This window comes from Elgaria multicarinata, chromosome 18 (genome assembly GCF_023053635.1).
Source record: "Elgaria multicarinata webbii isolate HBS135686 ecotype San Diego chromosome 18, rElgMul1.1.pri, whole genome shotgun sequence".
NCBI lineage: Eukaryota > Metazoa > Chordata > Lepidosauria > Squamata > Anguidae > Elgaria > Elgaria multicarinata.
The window spans coordinates 5,752,954-5,774,900 of NC_086188.1; the positions used below are offsets into that span (position 1 = coordinate 5,752,954).

Genomic DNA, 21,947 nt, shown 5'->3' on the forward strand with positions numbered 1-21,947 from the left:
TCCTTGCCTGGTTTTCTATTTTCCCAACTTTTCAACATTCAGTAAGCATTTTGGGGACACCCAGCATGGTCTTCACTAGACTGTTCGTATTCAGTAGCTTAATTTAACAGAGAGATGTTTTAGTTGCTGCCATTGCTCAGAGGTGGGCAAGTCATGGTCTCCCAGATGTGGTTGGACTGTAGCGCCCATCATCCCTCACAATTGGCTATGCCGCCTAAGGCTGATGTGAGTTGCATTCCAACAACATCTCGAAACCACAATGAACGGCTAGCAATCATGCAAGACAGAAGGACCTGCTGATTTACTGCAAATTACTCAGAGATCTACCAGGAAATCCTAGCCTACCTGCTGCCAACCTCTGTCCTAAGGAGCCAGTTTCTACCAAAAAATGTGGATCTTGCACCTTAGTTTTTGGAAGTTGATTTTCTTCGCCTCCAACTTAAGTAGGGAATGTTCTAGGTCTGAATTTCCACTGCGGTTCTTAGGAGACCATGGTCTAAGCTGGGTAGACAGGTGTGCCTCTTCTGCCTGAGTTGCAGATTTTTTTTTTTTTGCGATGGTGTCCTTGTCCTTCAAAGTGTCTCGATGACAGCCAATCAAGTCCAGCGTGATGGTTGGAGGTCATTGCCAAGGTCAAAGCGGCACACCTGTGGTCTTGCTTTAGTAGTTCTGATTGGCAGGTTTATACTCCTCTGCTTAGTTTGCCCTTCTGTGTTTGAGCTCCTGTCTCACACATCTGTCGCTGAAGGCTAGGATTGGGGAGAGAGGTTTTTTTTTTTACACACACACAAGAAGAGAGAGAAAGAGAGAGGGAAAAAAGAGTTTCATTTGTACCCTGGTGCTGATAAATATTTGCTTCTGGGTGTTTGTCAAAAATTCCCTGGAGATGGTGTTGAAAATGAATTTTCAAGGGATGCAGTCATCTTTCTCTTCTTTTCCACCACCACAAAAAGAAAAAAGGGAAAAAAAAGAGTTTCTTTCTTTGTTCCTTTTTCTTCCATCCTTCCATCCTTCCTTGCTATTCTTTCAGAAGACAGAACAGGGCCCTGAGCAGTTTCAAATTGGGGAGTTGGATGGGAATGATAATCACGTGTGATTGGTTGCTCTCATAAATACAGGAGAGGAGACATTTTGCTCCCTCTCCCATAATACTAGAACCCAATGGGATCGTTCCGTGAAGCTGATGGGTGGGAGATTCAGGACAGGTAAAAGAAAGTACTTCTTAACACAGCGCAGAGTTAAACTATGGAACTCGCTTCCACAAGATGGGGTGAGGGCCACCAATTTGGATGGCTATAAAAAAGCGTACGACAAATTCTTGGAGTTGAAGTCTATCCACTGGTACTAGTACTGATGCCTCTATGCTGCTTCCAGAATTGGAGGCGGTATGCCTATGTATACCAGTTGCTGGGGAATATGGGCGGGAGGGTGCACTTGCATTCATTTTCTGCTTGTGGGTTTCCTGTGGGCAGCTGGTTGGCCACTATGTGAACAGAATGCTGGACTAGATGGACTGTTGGTCTGATCCAGCAGGGTTCTTCTTACATTCTCATGAGAGGAGTTCATGAACAGTGCAAATGTGGCTCACGTGTAGGGGGATTCCCTTCTGTGCCCTGATTGGCTGCCCTAATCCCCTTGCCCCTCCCTGCTGGCGGCAACAGCCTTACCAGACAGCTGTGCCCAGGGCCCACCTTCATGCCACACTGATTGGCCGAGCACAGCTGTCCATCATCCTGCTGTCTTAGGGGCTGCCCTGCCTGTTTGACACAGAGGGAATTAATTGCTTTTAAAGCCCAAGCGTTGAACTTTTTCAGGCTTCCAAAATTTTCTGCATGTCTACACTGTTCAAGCTTCAGTTGAAAACAAAAATGAACAAAATCAGTCTGGTTGATCTCTAGTAATAAGCCTTACAGCACTGTATTCTTATATTATATATGAATGAGAGGTCTTGGCCCCACGGAGTTTACTCTTAGGAAATGCAGAACATGTAAAAAAAAATGTGTACGAGAGTTGAGGGATCAGTAAAGCTGTTGTCTGCTCGCTGACCTCAAGGAGACGGAGTTTCTTCTGCCAAAACAGAGTAAAAGCAACATTTCCCTTTCAATTTTTTTTTAAAGAAAGAGATGGCAGAAGGGGTCCATATGCAGTGAGGTGTGAAACCCTGAAGATCTCTGGCTGCAATGGGCACAGCTGCTGAGGAATCCTGACAGCCCTCCTCCAGAGGGGGAGAACTTTCTGTCTTGAAACGAGGGCAGAGATGGGGGATCAGCTTGGCAGAGAGCAAGAGCTGTCGGACAGGGTGGGCCCTTTCATGTTCTCTCCCTTCGGGTTGTAATTCTACACACACTTTCTTGGCAAGAAGCCCTATATGAGTACCCCGGGCCTTGCTTCTGAGTAAACCAATATAGGATTGTGGTGCCGCTGCCTGCTGATTTCCCCTTCATGCCCTTATGAATAAATAATTTTGTTCATTTCATTTCATGCCTATGCCAGCCAATAGTCGAAGCTCTCTGGGCTGTTCACAAAAGTTTAAACCACAAGGTGCAGCGTAAAATATAAAATATGGAAGCTTAAAACTGCGATATAAAAGTACAACCGGAATAAAATCGAGCGGCAATGCAGAGAATGAAAATGCAGATTTAAAACAGCAGAGCTAAAAGACTGGGATGCTAAAAGGTTAAAATATTTATTTATTTATTTATTTATTTATTTATTTATTTATTACATTTCTATACCTCCCAATAGCCGAAGCTCTCTGTAAAATAAAGCTTTTTGTAAAATAAAAGGTCTTCATGTGTTGCTGAAAGGAGTGCAATGTAGGTGCCAGGCAAACCTCTTTAGGGAGCTCATTCCACAAATGGGGTGCCACAGCAGAAAAGGCCCTCATACTGTATGACAATGGAATCATAGAATAGTAGAGTTGGAAGGGGCCTATAAGACCATCGAGTCCAACCCCCAGCTCAATGCAGGAATCCACCCTAAAGTATCCCTGACAGATGCTTGTCCAGCTGCCTCTTGAAGGCCTCTAGTGCGGGAGAGCCCACCACCTCTAGGTCATTGGTTCCATTGTCATACTGCTCTAACAGTGAGGACGTTTTTCCTGATGTCCAGCTGGAATCTGGCTTCCTGTAACCTGAGCCCATTTTTCCTTGTCCTGAACCCTGGGATGAGCGAGACGAGATCCTGGCTCTCGTCTCTTTGTGACCACCTTTTAAGTATTTGAAGAGTGCTATCATGTCTCCCCTCAATCTTCTCTTCTCCAGGCTAACTGTAACTGTGCATTTGGTTTCTATTTCCTAGATGTAGAACTTGGCATTTATCCCTATTAAATTTTCATTCTGTTGTTTTCAGCCCAGCACTCCCATGTTATTGGGAAGAAATGACTTAGGGAGGTCAAGGGCTGCCCCACACTAGAGGCATCTGGTCAGCCATATGTCAGGGATGCTTTAAGATGGATTCTTGCATTGAGCAGGAGGGTGGACTTGATGGCTTTACAAGCCCCTTCCAACTCAACTATTCTATCATTCTATGATTGGAGTAGCATCTCCGCCCCTGAAGCAGCACCTTTCAAACTTCAGCTCCAGCCTTGCTTTTAAAGTCTCCAGGTAGGGGTGCGGGGAGCAGGTGGAATATCTCATCCTTCATGGTGCAGTATCTCTCCCCCTGAAGCAGGGCCTCGGTGAAAACCTCTAGCAGGCTGGCAACCGGACACTTGCTGTACTCCGTGAACCTAGTCTTTGGAACATTGGAACACACTGAGTTAGGCTATTGGTCCATATAACCCAGTATTGTCCACACTGGCTATCAGGTCTTAGAATCTTCTGCATGCAAAACATGAGCTGTGACCCTTCCCTCGGAAGCCTTCCCCACCTTTGATGGGGGGTGTTATTGTGGTTTTGACTCGTGAAAGAAAGTAGATTTTGAGGGGTTGGTTGGTTGAGTTCGAATGCTAGAGGTGGGATTCTATGTCATGTTGTTGGGATGTTTGATTTCAGCTGCTCAAATATGATGGGATGATAGAGATTTTCTGTACCTTGTGCTCTTTCTGGAGCAATAAATGTGCACACTGTAGATAGATTTTTCTCCCCCCCCCCGAAACTTCATTCCTGGTGTTATTTCCCTGGGATTTGAGCACCTGACCTTGTTAGAAACCTTTAAAAATCCCAGCTTCCACTCTGTGCTTCAGCCAGGGTTGCTAGGGGATTTATATATATAAGAAAATACTGTCAGTAAACCCTGGAATTGAGTCCTCCCACACTAATATTTGAGTGCATCCCTGTGAAAAAAAAAATAGATTCAACACACGGTTTGTGGATCTTTGGCAATGCTGTTGCAGTGCCAATTTTAAATGTGAATGTAACAAACAAACTCTTCGAACCAAAGCAGTCATCGTGCAGAATTTTAATTTTTTTTAAAAATGGAAGCGTTGGGTTTTATGTTTATTGCATGTCAAAGTAAAATCAATGCATCCCCCCCTCCCCGCCTCTGCCTGCCACTACACCCCTTTTGGTAAATATATGCACCTTAGTAATGACCCCAGATTTACATTTTTGCAGTTGTTTGGTGCTCACTGCATTCAGTTTCACTGTTGCTGTGTGTTGTCCTGGAGCTCTTCCAAAAGATCCTTTTGAGGATCAAGGCATTCAATCCGTCCCAGTTAGGGCCATCTTAGCAGAGAATTCCTTATCTCTTCCAACAGATATATCACCAAAGATCATCTTCATGTGTCCTGCTCCAGGTGCCCACCAAATGAGACTCCCGGAGAAAAGTGTCTGAGTGAAGTGAGGCAGGAGGCCACTAAGGAGGGGGTCTTTTCAGTGCGAGGCGAACAACTTATAAAAAATGTTCCTGGGTTGCATAGTCTTTCAGTTTTCTTTTTAAACATGCTACTGTGTTTTTACATCTGTACGCTGCTGCGGACCTGGACTCTGATTGTTCCTTTGATTTCGATTGGCAAGGTTGATAACATCGGTTTAGGACTGTCCTAAGGTTTCCATGTTCCCTGTGGGCATAGCTATAATCCTCACAGTAACTGGGGTGGGTGGGAGGTGGGATGGATTTTCCCAACATCCATACATTGTTCTCTGTTGTCATGCAAAGTATTTTCAGCTGCCTTGGCCATCTGTGGGCAATGGACCCAGCTTTACCAAAGATCTGCTGGTGGAGCTGAGAACTGCTACAGCTGGTTTGTTGATATGGATCAAGACAGGTGCCTACATGTTTGGACTCACCTTGGGGATTATGATGATGAGTGCGTGCACTTCAAATGTTACCTTGACATCCCTGCTGAGAACTGCAGACCAGCTCATTTTACAAAAGAGTTCAGAAAGACCAATTTTCACCAGCAGTCCTACTTCAGATAGAAGTAATTTTCCGAAGCATCCGTATTCTGAAGTCAACCAGCCTTTCTGCAACGAGGTCATTGGGAGACTGCCGCCTGGGCTTTACTCCTGACAACACATATAGGCTGATTTTAATGACGGATTGGCCCCGTGTGCATGATGCTAGCCGGCCTCTTCCAAAGTCTGAAGAAAGAACCTGTCTGTCAAAAATTAATGGGGTGAGAATCCTAACATAAAGCAAAGCCTTGAGTGAAATTCCATGGCTTCATGGACTGTTAATTCTTTATTAGGTTTTCCTAAGGCTGAGATAAAAGGCTTTTTATCTTTTTTAAGGTTTGCATTAACATGTCATTGAGTTTTATAGGGACATTGATCTTCATTTGGCTAATCTGGAAAGATTAATAGAAATGTGTGTTCTTTGCAGTGGCAAAGACAACTCCATGGTGCTTGGGACAGAGGTGGGTGGATGGGATGGGGTGGTCAGCTATATTTTGTATGACACGTTTTATCCTGGTTGTGCTTTTTATACTGTATTTTGTAATTGTGCTTTTAACATGTTGGTTGTTTTATTATGGTTTTAATTTTTGTGAACCGCCCAGAGAGCTTCGGCTATGGTGTCTACTTGGACACCTTTGCTGAAACGGCTTTGGGAGAGATCCGTGAAGAAAGGAATTGAAGGCCAAGCCATTCAAGTCAGCCTCTGCAGGTAATATCTCTGGAGCCTTGAGCAAATGTGTTGATTTTTTTAAGGCTAGAGACAAGGGATCATTTTTGTTTTTAAAACTAGACTTTTCCACCACGAATATATCTAATCCTTTTTTGAAACTATCTAAAGTACTAGTCACCAACATAGCTTGTGGCAGTGGATTCCATACACGCCTCTGGAGGAACAGGTTTGGCAGGACTTTGATGTAATAAAATAGGGGTGGGGAACCTATGGCCCTTCAGATGTTTGTTTGTTTATTTATTTATTTATTACATTTATATACCGCCCCACAGCCGAAGCTCTCTGGGCGGTTTACAACAATTAAAAATGGTAAACATTAAAAGTATACAAAATTTAAAAACCATCAAAAACATAAAAAACAGTATAAAAACAACAGTATCCGTTTAAAAACAACAATTCTGGGGCCAGATGTTGCTGTCCTGTTTCCCCAATCTGGCCCACCCCCATCTCCAATGGTCAGGGATGATGGGCATTGTAGCCCAACAACATCTGGCAAGTGAGACCTGGGCAAGCTGGCTCCAGTGGATTCTGACCAAGCCAGTTTCCCAGAGAGAGAGGAAACAGAGCAGCATCATGGAGAACTCTGAGTAATGCTGGGACTGAGAGTGAGACAAGCTTGCTTGTATGTTGCTCCAACAAGCAGCAGATTGAGCTGAACCTTAAGTATGTTCTTTGAGTTCCTTTAGGCTGGTTAGCCCTGCTTTCATAGTGGCTCTAACAAAGGGACGTAGTCCGCTTCTGTAGCTTCAGGCTACAATGAGACAGAAGAGGCTGTGGTATCCTCATGGCTAGATTCCTTTGAATTAGAGGATGGCAATGCAACCTCTTCTGTACACAGGGGAGCTGGTCCCTGGGGCCTTCTTGGAGAACTAGGTCCTAACAAGGTGGGATCATGAGACCCTTCTGTAACTGAGCCCTCACCCTGATTTGTTAACTCAGGAGCCTCATCCTCTGATGACAAGGAGTCAGGGACCTGGATCGTGACAGACCAGTGGTCAGGAATATTGGGAGTTGTAGTCCAAAATATCTGGAGGGCAGTATGTGGGGGAATGCTGTGCCATACCACTGAATCGTTTCCTCTAAACCATCGAGGGAGATGGAATTTCAGAGGAGACAGCCTTCCTGTTGAAGAGTCTGAAGCAGTTGTAGCAGATGAAGTCGCCTTATATTCCGTTTATTTAATCTAATTTAATTTATTAAGCCAAACAAAAGGAATTTTCTCTGACCATTCAAACATGCAGTGGAACAATTCAAACCTTCAACCCAGCTGTGATAGGTTAAAAGTTGTTCTTATTGCTCTTACCATTGGCAAACATTTCGGTGTCTAATGCACGGTTCTCAGTTCCAGAGCTCCAAACCACTGAAGTGTCGAAGGTTTGACTTGAGTTTTTCTAATGCGCACATTTGATCGGCTGTAGACAACTCCTTTTGTTTGCATTATCGATCTACAAGGCTTTGTCGGAGAATATGCATGTCTTCACCGAGTTGCCTATGCATGTAAGCATTTAAAGTATTCTGCATGCAAAGCGTGTGCTGTACCACTGGGTTATAGCCCCTCCCTGCAGTTTTACTTTCTTATATGCTAGCAGTTTGATGGGCTCCTCTGAAATTAGCCTGTTTTGAGGAATGGGGCTAGGTTGGAGAAGGGGATTCCAAGAGGTTCAGAAGAAGAAGAGTAACGGCACCCGGAACTTTGAAAAAATGCACACCCAACCCTCCTCCCCCAAAGCAAAACGTCAAGCGGAGAAATAGCTGTTTTCCTCCTCCGGGGGAGTCATTCATGCCATACATAAATGGCATTTCTCCGCCTTTGATCACTGCTGGGGAAGACGAGTTGTACCCAGGGAAACCGTCCTGTCCTCCTTGACAGCCGCTGCCATCCATTTGTAAAAGATGTCGAACATGTCTAAGAAATACAAAGCAGTATCACCATTCATTTGGGGGATGGCTGAGGAGGTGGGGGAGAAGGAAATGTTAGGCTGGGAAGTTCTGATATGGGGTTCGTTCAAATAAGCGAGGGGGCTTGAGAGTGGATTTGTGCGTGTGTACATGGGGGAGTGTCACGTTAGGTCCTAGAAAGGCAAAGAGGTATTTTTCCTCCCCTTTCCTCCCCAGAAATATTTAACAAAATAGCCGGAGGCATTTTTGGTTTGAAAATGAAGTTGGAGGGAGTAGGAAGCAATGGCACAATCGTAGATGCCGGTCTAGGGATACTGGCCACAAAAAAATTAGGCACGAGGAGTTGTCTTTTGGAAGAAAAAAAAGGCGCAGACTATTTTAAATTGCTGTTTCTGAAGAATGTGGCTCAGGAGACCTAGATATGTTTTGCACAAAATGTTCTTCAGAGAATATGTATGTGTGTTTGGGGTATGATAATTTTTATGCTTGCAGAAACCAATACAGATTTTGAATGCTAATTGTTCTAGAGGTGAGCATTGGCTCCAGTCTTTTCCCCACTCCAAGAAAAGATTGCAGAGACATAGGGAAGATCATTACCCTACCTCGGGTCTCACCAGGAGGTCAGGCTGTTGGGTACTGGGGCCTGGGTGTCAGTCCTAGCAGCTCAGAGACAGGGATGTGGCCCAAACAATCAGGAATCCAGTTCTGAAAACAGGACTCAGCAGGAAGTCAGGCTCTAGGCTGTTGGGTACTGGGGCCTGGATGTCAGGTGTCAGTCCTAGCAGCTCAGAGACAGGGGTGTGGTCCAAACAATCAGGAATCCAGTTCACCAAACAGGCAAATAAGCACCAGTGGACCACAAAGGACCCCCAGGTTTGTGGTTTCAGTAGTTGCTTTATAATGTGTTCTATAGCATTCCTTTTATTTTCAGTGTTCAGGTTGTGAGTGCTGTTGCCTATGTATCCAGAACGGTGCCAGCCATGCACAAAAGGAAGAGATCAGCAGGACCATAGAATCATAGACTAGTAGAGTTGGTATAAGGCCATTGAGTCCAACCCCCAGCTCAATGCAGGAATCCACCTTAAAGCATCCTTGACAGATCAGGAGAACGCTAGTGCACACAAAAACAAAGGGTGTGTGGCTAAAACAGTCCAATGAGGTCTGAGGATGTTAGTGGCCACAGAATGCTGACTGGCTGTTGAGGAGAAGGAAATGGAAAACTGGCAGAGAGAAGAATGGAGTGGCTGAAATTCTGAACAGCAGTACTCTGCACTATTAACATTTTGCTGTAGGTCTTTCTTATTGTTCTATTGCTTTCATATATTTTTTTGTCAAGTATATTTTTGTAAATTGCTTCGGAGCTCCTTTTGGTTGTGTGAAGTGACTCATAAATGCAATAAATTAACTAAACTAGTAAAGAGCATAATACTTGCATGGCCTTGGCTCTTCTCATGCCTCTTTCCATGGTGCTGAAGGACTCCAGGACAGGAGGGTCAGGTTCTTCCTATGTCTCTGTCTATGGTGCTGAAGGACACCAGGACAGGAGGGTCAGGTTCTTCCTATGTCTCTGTCTATGGTGCTGAAGGACACCAGGACAGGAGCGTCAGGTTATTCCTATATCTCTGTCCCTGGTGCTGAACGACCTCAGGCCAGCTTGGCCAGGTTCTTATCTCTCGGTCCCTGGTGCTGAAGGTCCTCAGACCAGGCTCATTGCCATCACTGAAGTTCTATTTTACCTTGCCAAATGCCTGGAAGTTCTGGGCACTAGTTTCTGATGGGCGTCGTAGAGTTGGCGTGCTGTAACCGATGCCTCACGCTTGTACCACTGACTAACTTTCTGAGAGATGTTGGCATGCTGTGCTATTCAACCTTCGCTGCTTAGATCAATATCTGTAGCAAGAGACTGATTTTAATAAAAGGACTCTCTCGGCATTCCTATCTCTGTGACAGATAGGGCCTAGCTAACATAAATCCTTGCTTTTTCTGCTGTCACTCTCCTCGCTTAGTGTCACACGCATGCTGCAACCCTGAATACAAAACATTCCAAAAGTTGGTTAACAGTTCCATGTGTGCAGTTGGGAGACTTGTATTTTTTTTTCCGGCATGCATTCCCTCCTGGAATCTCGAGGAGCTCAGACTGTCGAAATAGCTCAGTGGGGACAGGTTGGCAGAGCAACCTTGAAATCAAATCTCCTAAATTTAGCAGTTTTTTTTTTATGAGCCATCACGGTGCTCACCTCATACATAGTTTTGCTGCTCATTTGTTGCTTTAGGAAAGAGTAAGAACCAACTTTTGGAAAGCATCCTTATACAGTTTCTGGGAGCAGAAGCTTACTCTTTCTGGGTGATAGTAAGTTTTAATAGAGCCAAATCAGAGGGAATATACAAAAGGGTCTGTGGCAAGGCCTTTGTGGAACAGTGGAGGAAGGATTTGAATGAAATAAAAGAGGTGGCATCCTGCAGGTGTTGTGAGTAGCTTCATGTAGTCTACTTAGGATTGTGCAAAGCCGACTAGAGCATTTAGCTTTGTTATGCTGTGTACAGATTTTGAAGTACTGTTGATCTGGCTGTGGCTTGCATAATAAAAGCTATTTATTAAGGACTAGCAAAAAACTCGTCATACAACAAGTGTAGAGGAGTAGTCTGGTGAGGAGGTTAGTGGGTTTGGCCCCTCTGCTAGGCTGGAAGCTCCCGGCAGTTATCTTTCTTGGAACTTGGAACTTCCCTAGAAGGTCGCACTTCTGAGAAATGTTGCTAGATGGCGCCAGAGTGCCAAAACTATTTCTCGGAACTTTCCATAGAAGGCTGCAGTTCCAAGGAACGTCCCCAGATGGTGCCAGAGGGCAAAAACTATAACTGGCTTGGAGGAGCAGTCTGGGCTATATATATATAGATTATCTTCATTGTGACCAAGGGCTTGGCACTCAACAAAGGGAAGTGTAAGCACAATCAGCAAATTGAGCCAGTAGCAACCCAACTCCAGAGTAGTACAAGATTTGGGCCATGACACTGAGCTGATGTCTAGAAACAGTGACCATCAGAATCTGAGCTCCTCAAGCTGGACCCTTGCCTCCAGGGTCTCACATGCTGAATCTGCTTACCACCCTAGGCATCATGGCTGATACGTGATGGAGTGTTGATGGAGAGCCAAGCTCCAGGTCAGAGGGAAGCCTCTTTAAGGATCTCCATTCTCCAGCAAGGGGACAGGGCTTAGGACAGTTTTCCCCAACCTGGTGCCCTCCAGATGTTTTGGACTACAATTCCCATCATACCTGACCTTTGGCCATGACGGCAGAGGCTGATGGAAGTTGAAGTGCAAAACATCTGGAGGTCACCAGGTTGAAGAAGTAGTCAAACTCAGGAGTTGCGTAGGTACTTATTGAAACAAGTTGGCCCTTCTTTGTGGACCTGTCCAGGGTCCTGATGGACCAATTCCTGACTTTCTTGGCTTCCTGCTTCTTGATTCTTGAATTCAGACAGCCCCTGTCTGCCAGTCCTTTGCTCCAGCTGCCTCTTACAGATCTCTGTCTGACCTGCTTCTTCCCAGACTCCATGATGTGCTGATCTTCGCTGGGACTGGACAGACAGGAAGTGTGGGCAACTTGTACTTCCTCTCCCTGCTCCACTGTTGTGACTATCTGAAGTGTCTGAGATCTCGCAGTTTTGTCCAGCGGCAGCAGTGTGAGGTTCGCACGTGTGTTTGTGAGGACTTGGCCTTCCTCCTGTGTGCAAACTGGCACAATTATGGACTTTAATTAGACTAATCAAATGTGTGACTTAACCTCTAACCTCTCTGTTGTACAGTTCATTTAGCTGAGGAATTTGTGACTGTTTGGGCTGTTTAACTAATGTCGCTAAGTGTGATTGGCAGAGCAATTTCCTGCCAGGTTTTGTGTAAGCAGGAACGAATCCTTATTTTAAAAAATCTAGAAGCCTGAAGTCAAAGAACTGGCTTGCTAGACCAACATATAACATCTAGTTATCTTTCCTTTCTCTTTGTTCTTTCTTACCCATGTTTTTTGTCTCATTGGCCCTTTAACTCATATCTACATCTCTTTCACCTATGCCTTTCAGATACTTTTTGCTTCCTTTTTCCATGCAGAATCTGGACCACAAACATTCCATCCCGCCCCCTAAATACTTAAAATATTAGTGAAGATTCCATGCCATTCAGCCAGCTCGCCCAATCAGTGTCTGAGACTTCACCCTAGCTGGTGATGGGACAGATATGAAGGCACCCAGGTCTGGCCATCCCCACCTCAAGACTCTTGGTGATTCACAGTTGTAAGTGGTACGTTTTGACCAGTGACGTTGCAATAATTCCCAGAACAAAATAGGATGCTGCCTTATACCACCATCATCAACTTTATTATTGTCACCGATCAGACTTTACACATACAAAAGAGTAGGGCGAAGTTACATACAGATTTGGAAAGTATCCAGCAGAATCAATTCTGGAGAGACCTTATTCTCATAGCATTCAAAAAGAATTTTGCAAAAGCCTCGATTGTGTCTCTGTCCTCTGTGGCCCTGAAGCAACGAAGAAGTGCATTAATTTCTAATCTGGTGTCAAGCAACAATTTCTCTGTAATCTCTCTATAAAAAGAGCAACTGAGTAGAACGTGGATAACCGATTCAATATCATTTCTTCCACATGGGCATAAGCGATCAGAAAAACTGATTTCCTGAAACCTCCCCTGTAACAGAGCAGATGGCAGGACATTAAATCTTGCCAGAGTTAATGCGCTCCAATATGGCTGTAGATATCTACGGCCACACTACCCTGAACGCACCCGATCTCGGAAGCTAAGAAGGGGCAGGCCTGGTTAGTACTTGGATAGGAGACCGCCTGGGAATATCGGGTGCTGTAGGCTAAAAAAAAAAAGTCTACTTCTGCCTTATACCAAAATGGAGCATTGCCCCATCTATCTCAGTATTGTCCGAGGCTGACTACTGATGGTACCTCTGCAGGATTTCATGCAGAGGCTTTTTCCAAACTCTACCTGGAGATGCTTGGGATTGAACCCGGGACCTTCTTCATGCAAAGTGTGTGCCATACCACTGAGCCACTGCTCCTGGCCATGAACATTTCTCCCTAGGCTTCTGTTCACGTAAGCAGAAAGTCATGCCATGGTGAGTTAAGACTCGGTGCCAATTATCCTTGGAGACCATTTACGTTTCGAGAATACAACGTGCTCAGAGTCTGCAAACGTTGCCTAATATTAGCTATGTATCTGCCTTACCTTCTGGGTCTTAAACCTTGGCAAGCAGCAGAGGCTGAAAAAGAAGAAGTTAATCCCCAAGTCCTTCTGGGTGTTGGATTACAGTTCTGCCTCGCTTCTCCGAGTGGGAAGCGTGTTTCCGTTAACAATGGCGGAAATGGCGAGGGACCGTTAATCCAGCAATGCCTGTTCATTGACTTGCTGAAAAGGGGTCTGAGCAAACAAGCCACCGACCTGAGTTTAAATTTAGTTTTTATTCAAACAGAGTTAATTATAATCTTCTAGTTAAGTTTCGAATGATGCCTTCTTATCATACGCTTATTATGGTAGAGGAAATTAATTTTTTATTCTGCCAGAAAGGCAAAGGCAATAATCTGGGTTCAGGGGAGGGATTACTTTAATAAGATTTATAAGTGGGTTTTTTTTTTTTTGGTTTAAGGAGATGGTGTTCTTGCTATCTGAAGGTGGCCTTCCCTCCCATGGCTGTCTGTCTGGACGTGGGACTGGTCAAAAGGAACCTCCATGTCTGCTTCATAGCTGTTATGGTTGAACAAGGCACTCTCCCCCCATGTCTGTTCTTTGGTTTCATTGATGCAAGACTGGAAAGGACCAACATGATCCATAAATGACCTCCATGAGGAGTGAAGGTTAGGTCTTTCATGATGCCCACCACCCTTCCTTCCTTCTAAGCCTCACTGATAAGGGTAAAACTTGTCATAACCAAGAGATGGAGAGCTGTAAGGAATGTACATTTTGAACCTCACCAAGAATGATACAGGAGGGAAAATGGAGTAAGGGACTGTAGCTATTGGTAGAACATATACTTTGCCTGCAGAAAGTCCTAATCCTATTCAACTAGGGCTTGAGCTCATATGAGCAGCAGGCAAAGAAACTGAGTTTCTCCCAGGCAAGTTGAGTCAGGCCAAGTGAGGTCAAGTCAGATCAGGCAAAGTCTAGTCAATGGAGGTCTTTCAAAACAGGATTCAGGACACTAGATGCCTCCTAGATGTTGTCCCAACAGAGAACCGAGGCCAACTGAAGCCTTATGTAGGTTGCCAAGGCCTGTACTGTGGTTTGCCCTGCCTCCTTGTAGGAGCTGGCCATGCTATCTTAAAGGCTCTTTGTTTGATTCATCAAGCACTGGCTTCTATTGTGGATGGCGATATTGCCCGGGGTTCTTATTCTGAGTCCAAGGGTGTTAGGGCCATATCCTCAGGCTAGGAGTGGGGAATTGTACATTTCCCCTTCATGTACTTATTCCTCTGGGTAGCATGAGAAAGGCAGGTTTGGGGTCATGCAGTGAAGGCTGGTGGCTCCTATTTCAGTGGGGATGTGAATCCATTCTGGGTTTCAGTCAGAACCAGCCAGAACTTTGAAGGAGCTATCCAAGGTACTGAACCAGTTGTGCCAATAGGGTTCAGTATCTTGGATATCTTGGGCTATGTGTGCTAAGATGGAAACCCTACAGTGGAGTTTGATTCGAGAATGTCTAACATTTACCCAAACCCTACAAAGTCTTGTTATTGGCTAGAGGAAACAAACAAAAACCAATTAGGCTCTTGTTCTCCCCCGCACAGAACCAGGCTACACATCCCTTGCAATAGGGTGCAGTTGCGTGGAGTTTCGACCCATTTCAGGGGGCTGGTCATGGAGCACCAGAACCGCAGCCATTAATTGGATAAAATCCATGGAGGCTGGAGTTTTCTTCTCCCGACCTCAGGAAGGCTCTCTGGTTTCATCTGTATGCTGCTGCCGTGATGTGTTGCACGGGGGGGGGGGGAGGGGGGGAAAGACGTCGGCAAAATATCTAAGGACACGGATGTGGCTTTCATGCATTTTTCATTGCCACATGAGCCTTGGCAGAGATAAGCAGGCAGGACCGAGAGCAGAACTTCAGCAGGGGAAAGAGGGAACTCACCATGCCAAGGGTAAGAGGCATCATGTTTTCAAACTGTGTGCCGTGGAGTGTGGCAGATACTTTGAGGGTTAACCACCCAATCATTTTATGTCTTGCACTGGTAAACTACTGGTACTTCTCTTAGCACCAGGACAGTGCCAGTTAATCTGGTCTGCTAATTATCATCATCATCCTCATCCTCATCCTCATCTATTGTTTATTCGTTCAGTCACTTCTGACACTTCGTGACTTCATGGACCAGCCCACGCCAGAGCTTTCTGTCGGCCGTCGCCACCCCCAGCTCCCCCAAGGTTGAGTCCGTCACCTCCAGAATATCACCCATCCATCTTGCCCTTGGTCGGCCCCTCTTCCTTCCACTTTCCCTAGCATCAGCCTCTTCTCCAGGGTATCCTGTCTTCTCATTATGTGACCAAAGTACTTCACTTTATTTAGCCAGATCTGTACTCCCTGATAATGCAATAGTGGATCCTCCTCATGCTTTGCAACCTTTCCTCACTTTATTTTCCCAGGAGTGCCTCTTTTATATTGGACTGAGATTGAGTTTCTCTGACTGCAGAACAGCTGACGAAACACTTCCAAGCTTCTTCCCCCCTTTCTCTCCTCTCACTCTGAGCTTTTCCCGGGGAACCAGGTCCAGCTTGAACTGGGGAAATCTGCAATTTCAGACCCTGCTGCAATGTGACAGGCCTTGTCAAGGCGCCTTTATAAATAGCAACTCGGTAATGGAGCTTCTAAAACAGCCCTTGGTAAGTGGAATAGGGTCTTTGGAGCAGGACACACTTAGGCTGCTTTCTGAGATGCCTGCTTATAAATAAGAGGCATCGTTGTACACCAGTTGCTGGGGAACATGACTGGGCATGGGCTATTGCACTTGTGTTCTATTTGTGGAGAAACCCGCAAACAGCACATGAGTACAACTGCACCCTCCAGCCCATGTTCCCCCAGGAACTGGTATACATAGGCATAGTGCCTGTGCCTCTGGATGTAGCCATCAGGGCTAGTAGCCATTGTCAGCTTTCTCCTCCATGACTTTGTCCAATCACCTTTTAAAGCGATCCACATTGGTGGCCATCACAACCTCCCACCACTCATGGGATGACCCCGGATCCTAGTATTATGAGAGAAGAAGAAAAATGTCTCCCTATCTGCTTTCTCCACACTCGGCATAATTTTGTACGCTTCTATCTTGTCTTTCCTTTCTTATCTCTTTACTAAGCTAAACACTTTGAGATGTTGTCATCTCTCCTCATTGGGGAGTTGCTCCAGCCCCTTGATAAGAACATAAGAACATAAGAAGTCCCATGCTGGATCAGGCCAAGGGTCCATCTAGTCCAGCACTCTGTTCGCACAGTGGCCAACCAGCCATCGGCCAGTGTGGAGGAACCCGAAAGGGCGGGTTCCCTTGGTTCGCTGAGTGGCAGTCAAAGACTCTCAAGACACAATTTCTCTCATCTTGGAAAAGTTTTATTACGAGCAGCCTGCAGTGCTGCAAGGTGGCAAACTCTAGAGGATCTGAAGGAGTTGCAGGCAAAGCTAAGATACTTATAGGGTAACATCTTCAGAAGCAACAACAGAACTTCCTCATATAATAAACCAATCATAATACAGCTTTGCAATACAGTAACCAATGATAGACAAGGCATTTATGCATGTGCAGAGTGCAGATAATTCTAAGACTAGAAAAACAATACGCAGATGGGTATTGCAATCCTGGAACATCTGTTCCTTTGTGCTTACTACTCTTCCTGTCCTCGCTGGGAGGCTCACACTCTGACTAATGTGTCAACACTTCTTGTTGGTTGAGCAAGTGTTGCTCAATATATTTTCAGCTACAGTTTGGATCAAATTGCTATAGAACTTAATTTCTAATAGAAGGGGCTTACATCAAAACAGGGTGGGCACAGATAAAACAGCCCATTCACACATTTCCTCGACACCAGGGACCAACAAAGCAGGACATGGTGCAACAGCACCCTCCTGCCCATGTTCCCCAGCAACTGGTGCACACAGGCTTATTGCCTCGAATATTGGAGATAGCACCCAACCATCAGGGCTAGTAGCCAATGATAGCCTTCACCTCCAGGAATTTATCCAACCCCCTTTTAAAGCCATAGTTATAAAGATTTGTTCTTGCACTTATGTAAACCTCAGAGTTCAGTCAAATCTGCTGATGCCTCCCAATTGCATGAGTTGTGCAATGTTGACTACCTAAGGATCGGCACGCCCAGCCTAAGCACTGGAATTAGAGAGAAGGAACAATCACAGCCTTTCCCAACCTGGTGACCTCCAGATGTTTTGGGCCACAAGTTCCAGCATTCCTGACCATTGGCCAGCTTGGATAGGGCTGGTGGAAATTGAAGTCCCAAACACCCAGAAGGCACCAATTTGGGGTAGGTTGATCTAGAGCCAAAGGTTCTGTGAACTGCATTACAAAAGAAAAGAAAAGGTAAAAGTAAAACGTCTTTTGATGTTCTTCTCATTAGTTCACTCTGGGGGTTCTTCCAAGAAAACCATGTCATGTTGAAACGTGTAGGAACGGACATATGGAGGGCTCTCCGTGTAGGCTTGATTGAAACACAGAAAAGAGCTTAAGTAAGATGTAGGTAACGTCAAGCAATTGAAAATAAAGGGGCTGAATTTTATATCTATAAAAAAGAGAGGACGAGATCGGAGCCAAATCAAAATGACAGATCTAGTGAGCAATTTGGCACGGGATGCTGAGGAATGTCAGTTTAATAAAATAAAAGCAAAGTCTTCTTGAGTGCAGCCTGAATATTATTTTGCTAAGTCTTTGCAGGCACCGTCTGAGTCATCCTCGCTTGTAACAGGTGCCGTCGGAGTCTTAATTGTTTCGGGGGATGGAGCGTTCTGCATCTGCTCTCCCCAATAACGCTGAGTATTAAATTGGCACTTTGAGATTTAGAGGCAGACAATACTAAGTTTGACCTTAATCTGTCGGCTTGCCTCTGTTATTGCTCCACAATATGGCTTTGCTTTAAAAGAAAAAAAATTAATCACCTGGCTTCTGAACATTTCTGGTTCAAATCCCTGGGGATTAGCATTGATTGCAGTTTGGTTATCCAATGCAGGGGTTGTTGACTTCAATGGAGGGGTTTGTTTCCATGTAGGGTGACCCTATGGAAAGGAGGACAGGACTCCCGTGTCTTTAACAGTTGTATAGAAAAGGGGATTTCAGCAGGTGTCATTTGTATGCATCCTGCCCCTGGTGAAAGTCCCTCTTCATCACAGCGGTTAAAGCTGCAGGAGCCCTGCCCTCTTTTGCATCTGGTTACTCCAGTTGAGCTCCTGCAGCTTTAACTGTTGTGATGAAGAGGGAATTTCACCAGGTGCTGCATGCTTACAAACGACGCCTGCTGAAATTCCCTTTTCAATAGAACTGTTAAAGATACAGGAGCCCTGTCCTCCTTTCCATATGGTCACCCTATTTCCATGGGGCTGGATCCAGACTTGTGCTGGAAAAGGGGGCCAGTGATTCCTCCTCCCTACTGGGTGTCCCCTTTGGAGTCTTGGGGGGCAGGCGACCAGAACAGGGTGGGAAGTGTCACTTGGGGATGCGGGGGAATGGGTGGAAATCACTACCCCGACCCATTCTTCCAGTGAAAGCACCTGTGAATCCTAGTTCCCTCCATAGACATATTGGGTGCTATCCAATTGTGCCCTTCTGTTAGTGCCAATGATGTTGTGCTCGCATGAGCTAGGATCTGAACTGCGCGCAAACAAAGAATCCAATTACAGTTATGATTGCGCCACTGTGATTGTCCATGCTGTTTTGCATTATGCGACACAACTGCCTTACCCCTGTCGTGCAACTTGTGGCGCAATGAACGGGAGTGAGAATATTGCCATTCGGGTATCGTGCACAACATTGAATGGGGTGCAGAAAGGCGTCAGGGATCTGGTCCCCAAGAAGGTGTGGTGAGAATGGGGCGGGGGAATCATGAGTGAAAGGTTTCAAGATAGAGGTCTGGGTTGGAGAAGCTGGAGAGGGAAAAACTCAATGGGAAAGAGCAAAACAGGAGAGACGAGGGTGGTCTAGAAGGGGTTCAAGAAGTGGAGCAGGACAGTGAAGGCACAATGATGTTGTGATCCAATGAGCTACATGTTGAGGTCTTGGTTTGCTCTGTCTGCTTCCCTTCATGCCTTGTATTACTATATAAACCTTTGCCATAGCCTTCCCCAAACTGATGTCTGCAGCGGAGTTGGCTGTTGACTCCCAGAAGCCCTTGCTTAAGAATGCTGGGAGTTGTAGTCCAAAATGTCTGGGCCCATGAAGGCTGTTCAGTCACGTTCCCACCGAGTGTTCATTTTTCCTCTAAACCTTTGATACCCCAAACATTTTAACCATTCCCACCTGCCCGTCCTTTGGGCTGACGTTCTTCTGTACTTGCAACAATTTCTTCCTTTTTTCTGCCATAGCTTTTAGGCTCCGTCAGCCCCATCGCGATGTCAGCATTTTCCTGCTCTGATTGGCTGCTGATGGTGTGGAGGTGGGGGAATGCAAGTGTGTGTGTGTGTGTGTGTGTGTGTGTGTGTGTGTGGATTCAACACTATTTTTAGCTCTAGGCCTTTCTTGAGTATCAAGTGATATTCTTCCCTAGGGAGGGACCTTTCTAGTGTCCTCTATGCACTTGCAACGTTTGGCACTCAATTGCTTTGAACTGGCCCCGATGGGAGTTAAGCCAAAGTGCTCTTAGTTACATTTTGCCTTCTTCCCTGTCTGTTGCTTGCAGTGGTGGAATGCCGGGGAGGCATCGTGGACAGCATGCAACGATTTACAAACTTGCCGGTATACCTCCCTGCGAGTTACCGCATCTCCGGTGCTGACGGTTCCTTCTTCCTCAAAGAAACCAACCAGGATATCATGAGGAATGCGAGCTTGCAATCCCGAACGGAGCCTTTCCTTGTCTACAGAGCCACCAGCCTGCCTGTACTAAACGCGACTTATGGCCCGTTTACCGTGGCGCAAACGGTGCCGCCGCACCTCCTGCTGACATCTGCACTGTTCAGTTTCGCCGACCAGTTCACGTTGAATTGGAAGTTGCAACCGCGCGTCATCGACAGCGCCATATATTCCAACAGGCCAAAGGTGCAAGCGTTGTTCCACGTGGCCGGCAGAGATTGGGAAGACTACGATCCTGCCGAGATCTTGCCCTGTGTCCGGATGATGGCCTTCCGGGAGGAGCGAGTCGCTGTCGGCAGTTGTCGGTTGAAAGGTCATCTGGGGGTGTGCGTTGCAGAGGTGGAGTTTTCCCCGAGCTGGTTCAACTCTGCGTTGGCGTCTCCACCGCCACCACTGGATGCAGAGGACGAGCAGGTGGTGGACTCTTCAGAGGGCATCACTGTGGAACTTTTCTATTGGGTGTACGCAGAGGAGGGGGAGTGTTCTTCCAAAGACCAAAACCTGGAAAGTTTTCTTCACCCAGAAGGCCAAGAGGAGGCACGGATGCCTTTGGTGTCAATGGAGAGGATCGGGAATGTTATTCTTTACCCAACTCTAGACAAGCTCAAGAAATCCTTGCTGAATCTTGATGGGAACCTGGTGATCTGCTTACCACTCAGCCCGGTCAAGGAAGGAGACCTTGTCATGTTTCTTGTGTCTCTCACCAGTGGCTCTCTAGCCGATCAGTTTACACTAAGGTAAGTGTTGCGGTTGTTGTGGGTATGTCCTTGGGTTGTTTTTTTTTTTTGTAAAATAAGGCATAAGCCGTCATAAACCAGCAGGCCAGAAACCTGCTTGGTTGGTTCATTTGTTATTTGTGTCATCAAAAGCAGTAGTGGTGGTCCGAAGACAAACTGTGGTCCATTGGATCCAGGTGTAAGTTAAGCTCTGGAGCCCTGTTCCATTTCTCCAGCAAATTCCAGAAGTATTGTGTGCTGGGCCAATAAAAGCATTGTCTTGCTCTTGGTTTTCTGCTTTTGATGCTCCTTCTCAACTTATTAAAAGCTTAGTGTTTCTCTCTCGCTACGGATATACACGCTCAAGTATGCCAGCCATTGGGTTCCATCATACTCAAGCATAGCCAAGAAATGGGACCTAAGAGGGAAACTATGCAATTGAGGGGTGGGGCTATGCAAATAAGAGGGTGGGACTATGCCATGGAGGGGGTGGGGCTATGCAGACAGCAGCTGTCTCAGTTCTCAGTGAACTCCCATTGAGTCATAAGGGATGAAGTAAACGGGTGGAAAAGGGACAGGTGTGTTGGACTACATGCCCCATAATACCCAAGCAGCATGGCACACCAGCTGGGGATGGTTGGAGTTGTAGTGCAACACATCTGGAGGATGTTACTACTACTACTAACATTTATGTACCAACCCATAGCCAAAGCTCTCTGAGTGGTACACAAAGATTAAAACTTTGAATATTCAAAATTGATATACAAAATTTTAAACCATAAAAGCACAAAAACAGGCAACAGGCTGGACAAGGCTGGTGTGAACCCTTTCACTTCCTCCCCTATAACTCAACTCCAACGGGGTGGATTTCAGTCTGCAAGCATGCCGTAAAAGAAAATGCAATTTGGTTGTATTAAACAACCAAAGTGAAACTGAGCAGCATAACAGAACATAAAGACAGAGTTTCACAAAGCGGGATATATATAATTAAAATGTGTGTGTGTGTGTGTGTGTGTGTTTGTGTCAATGTATGTTACACTTATTTAAAATGCCTGGGCTCTGAATGATGTAGCATCCTTTAACATTTGTAACCTTGTTTTATTGGCAACAGGAAGGAACCGAATTGTATTCTTCTCAATAACCTTGGTGTTAATGCCTGCCATTAGTATGCCTTTATAATATTGCACTAAAAACCTGATTAA

At 45.6% G+C, this 21,947-nt stretch overlaps 1 protein-coding gene and 1 pseudogene across 1 annotated transcript in view; both read left to right on the forward strand.

Moving 5' to 3' along the window:
- Positions 1-21,947, forward strand: part of TMEM132B (transmembrane protein 132B) — a 285,111-nt gene that overhangs the window by 67,481 nt on the left and 195,683 nt on the right. The window contains exon 2 of the mRNA XM_063144325.1: positions 19,860-20,766. Coding sequence (XP_063000395.1) covers positions 19,860-20,766 — 907 coding nt within the window. The remainder of the gene's footprint in view (positions 1-19,859; positions 20,767-21,947) is intronic.
- LOC134410919 (5S ribosomal RNA) lies at positions 12,734-12,842 on the forward strand (annotated as a pseudogene).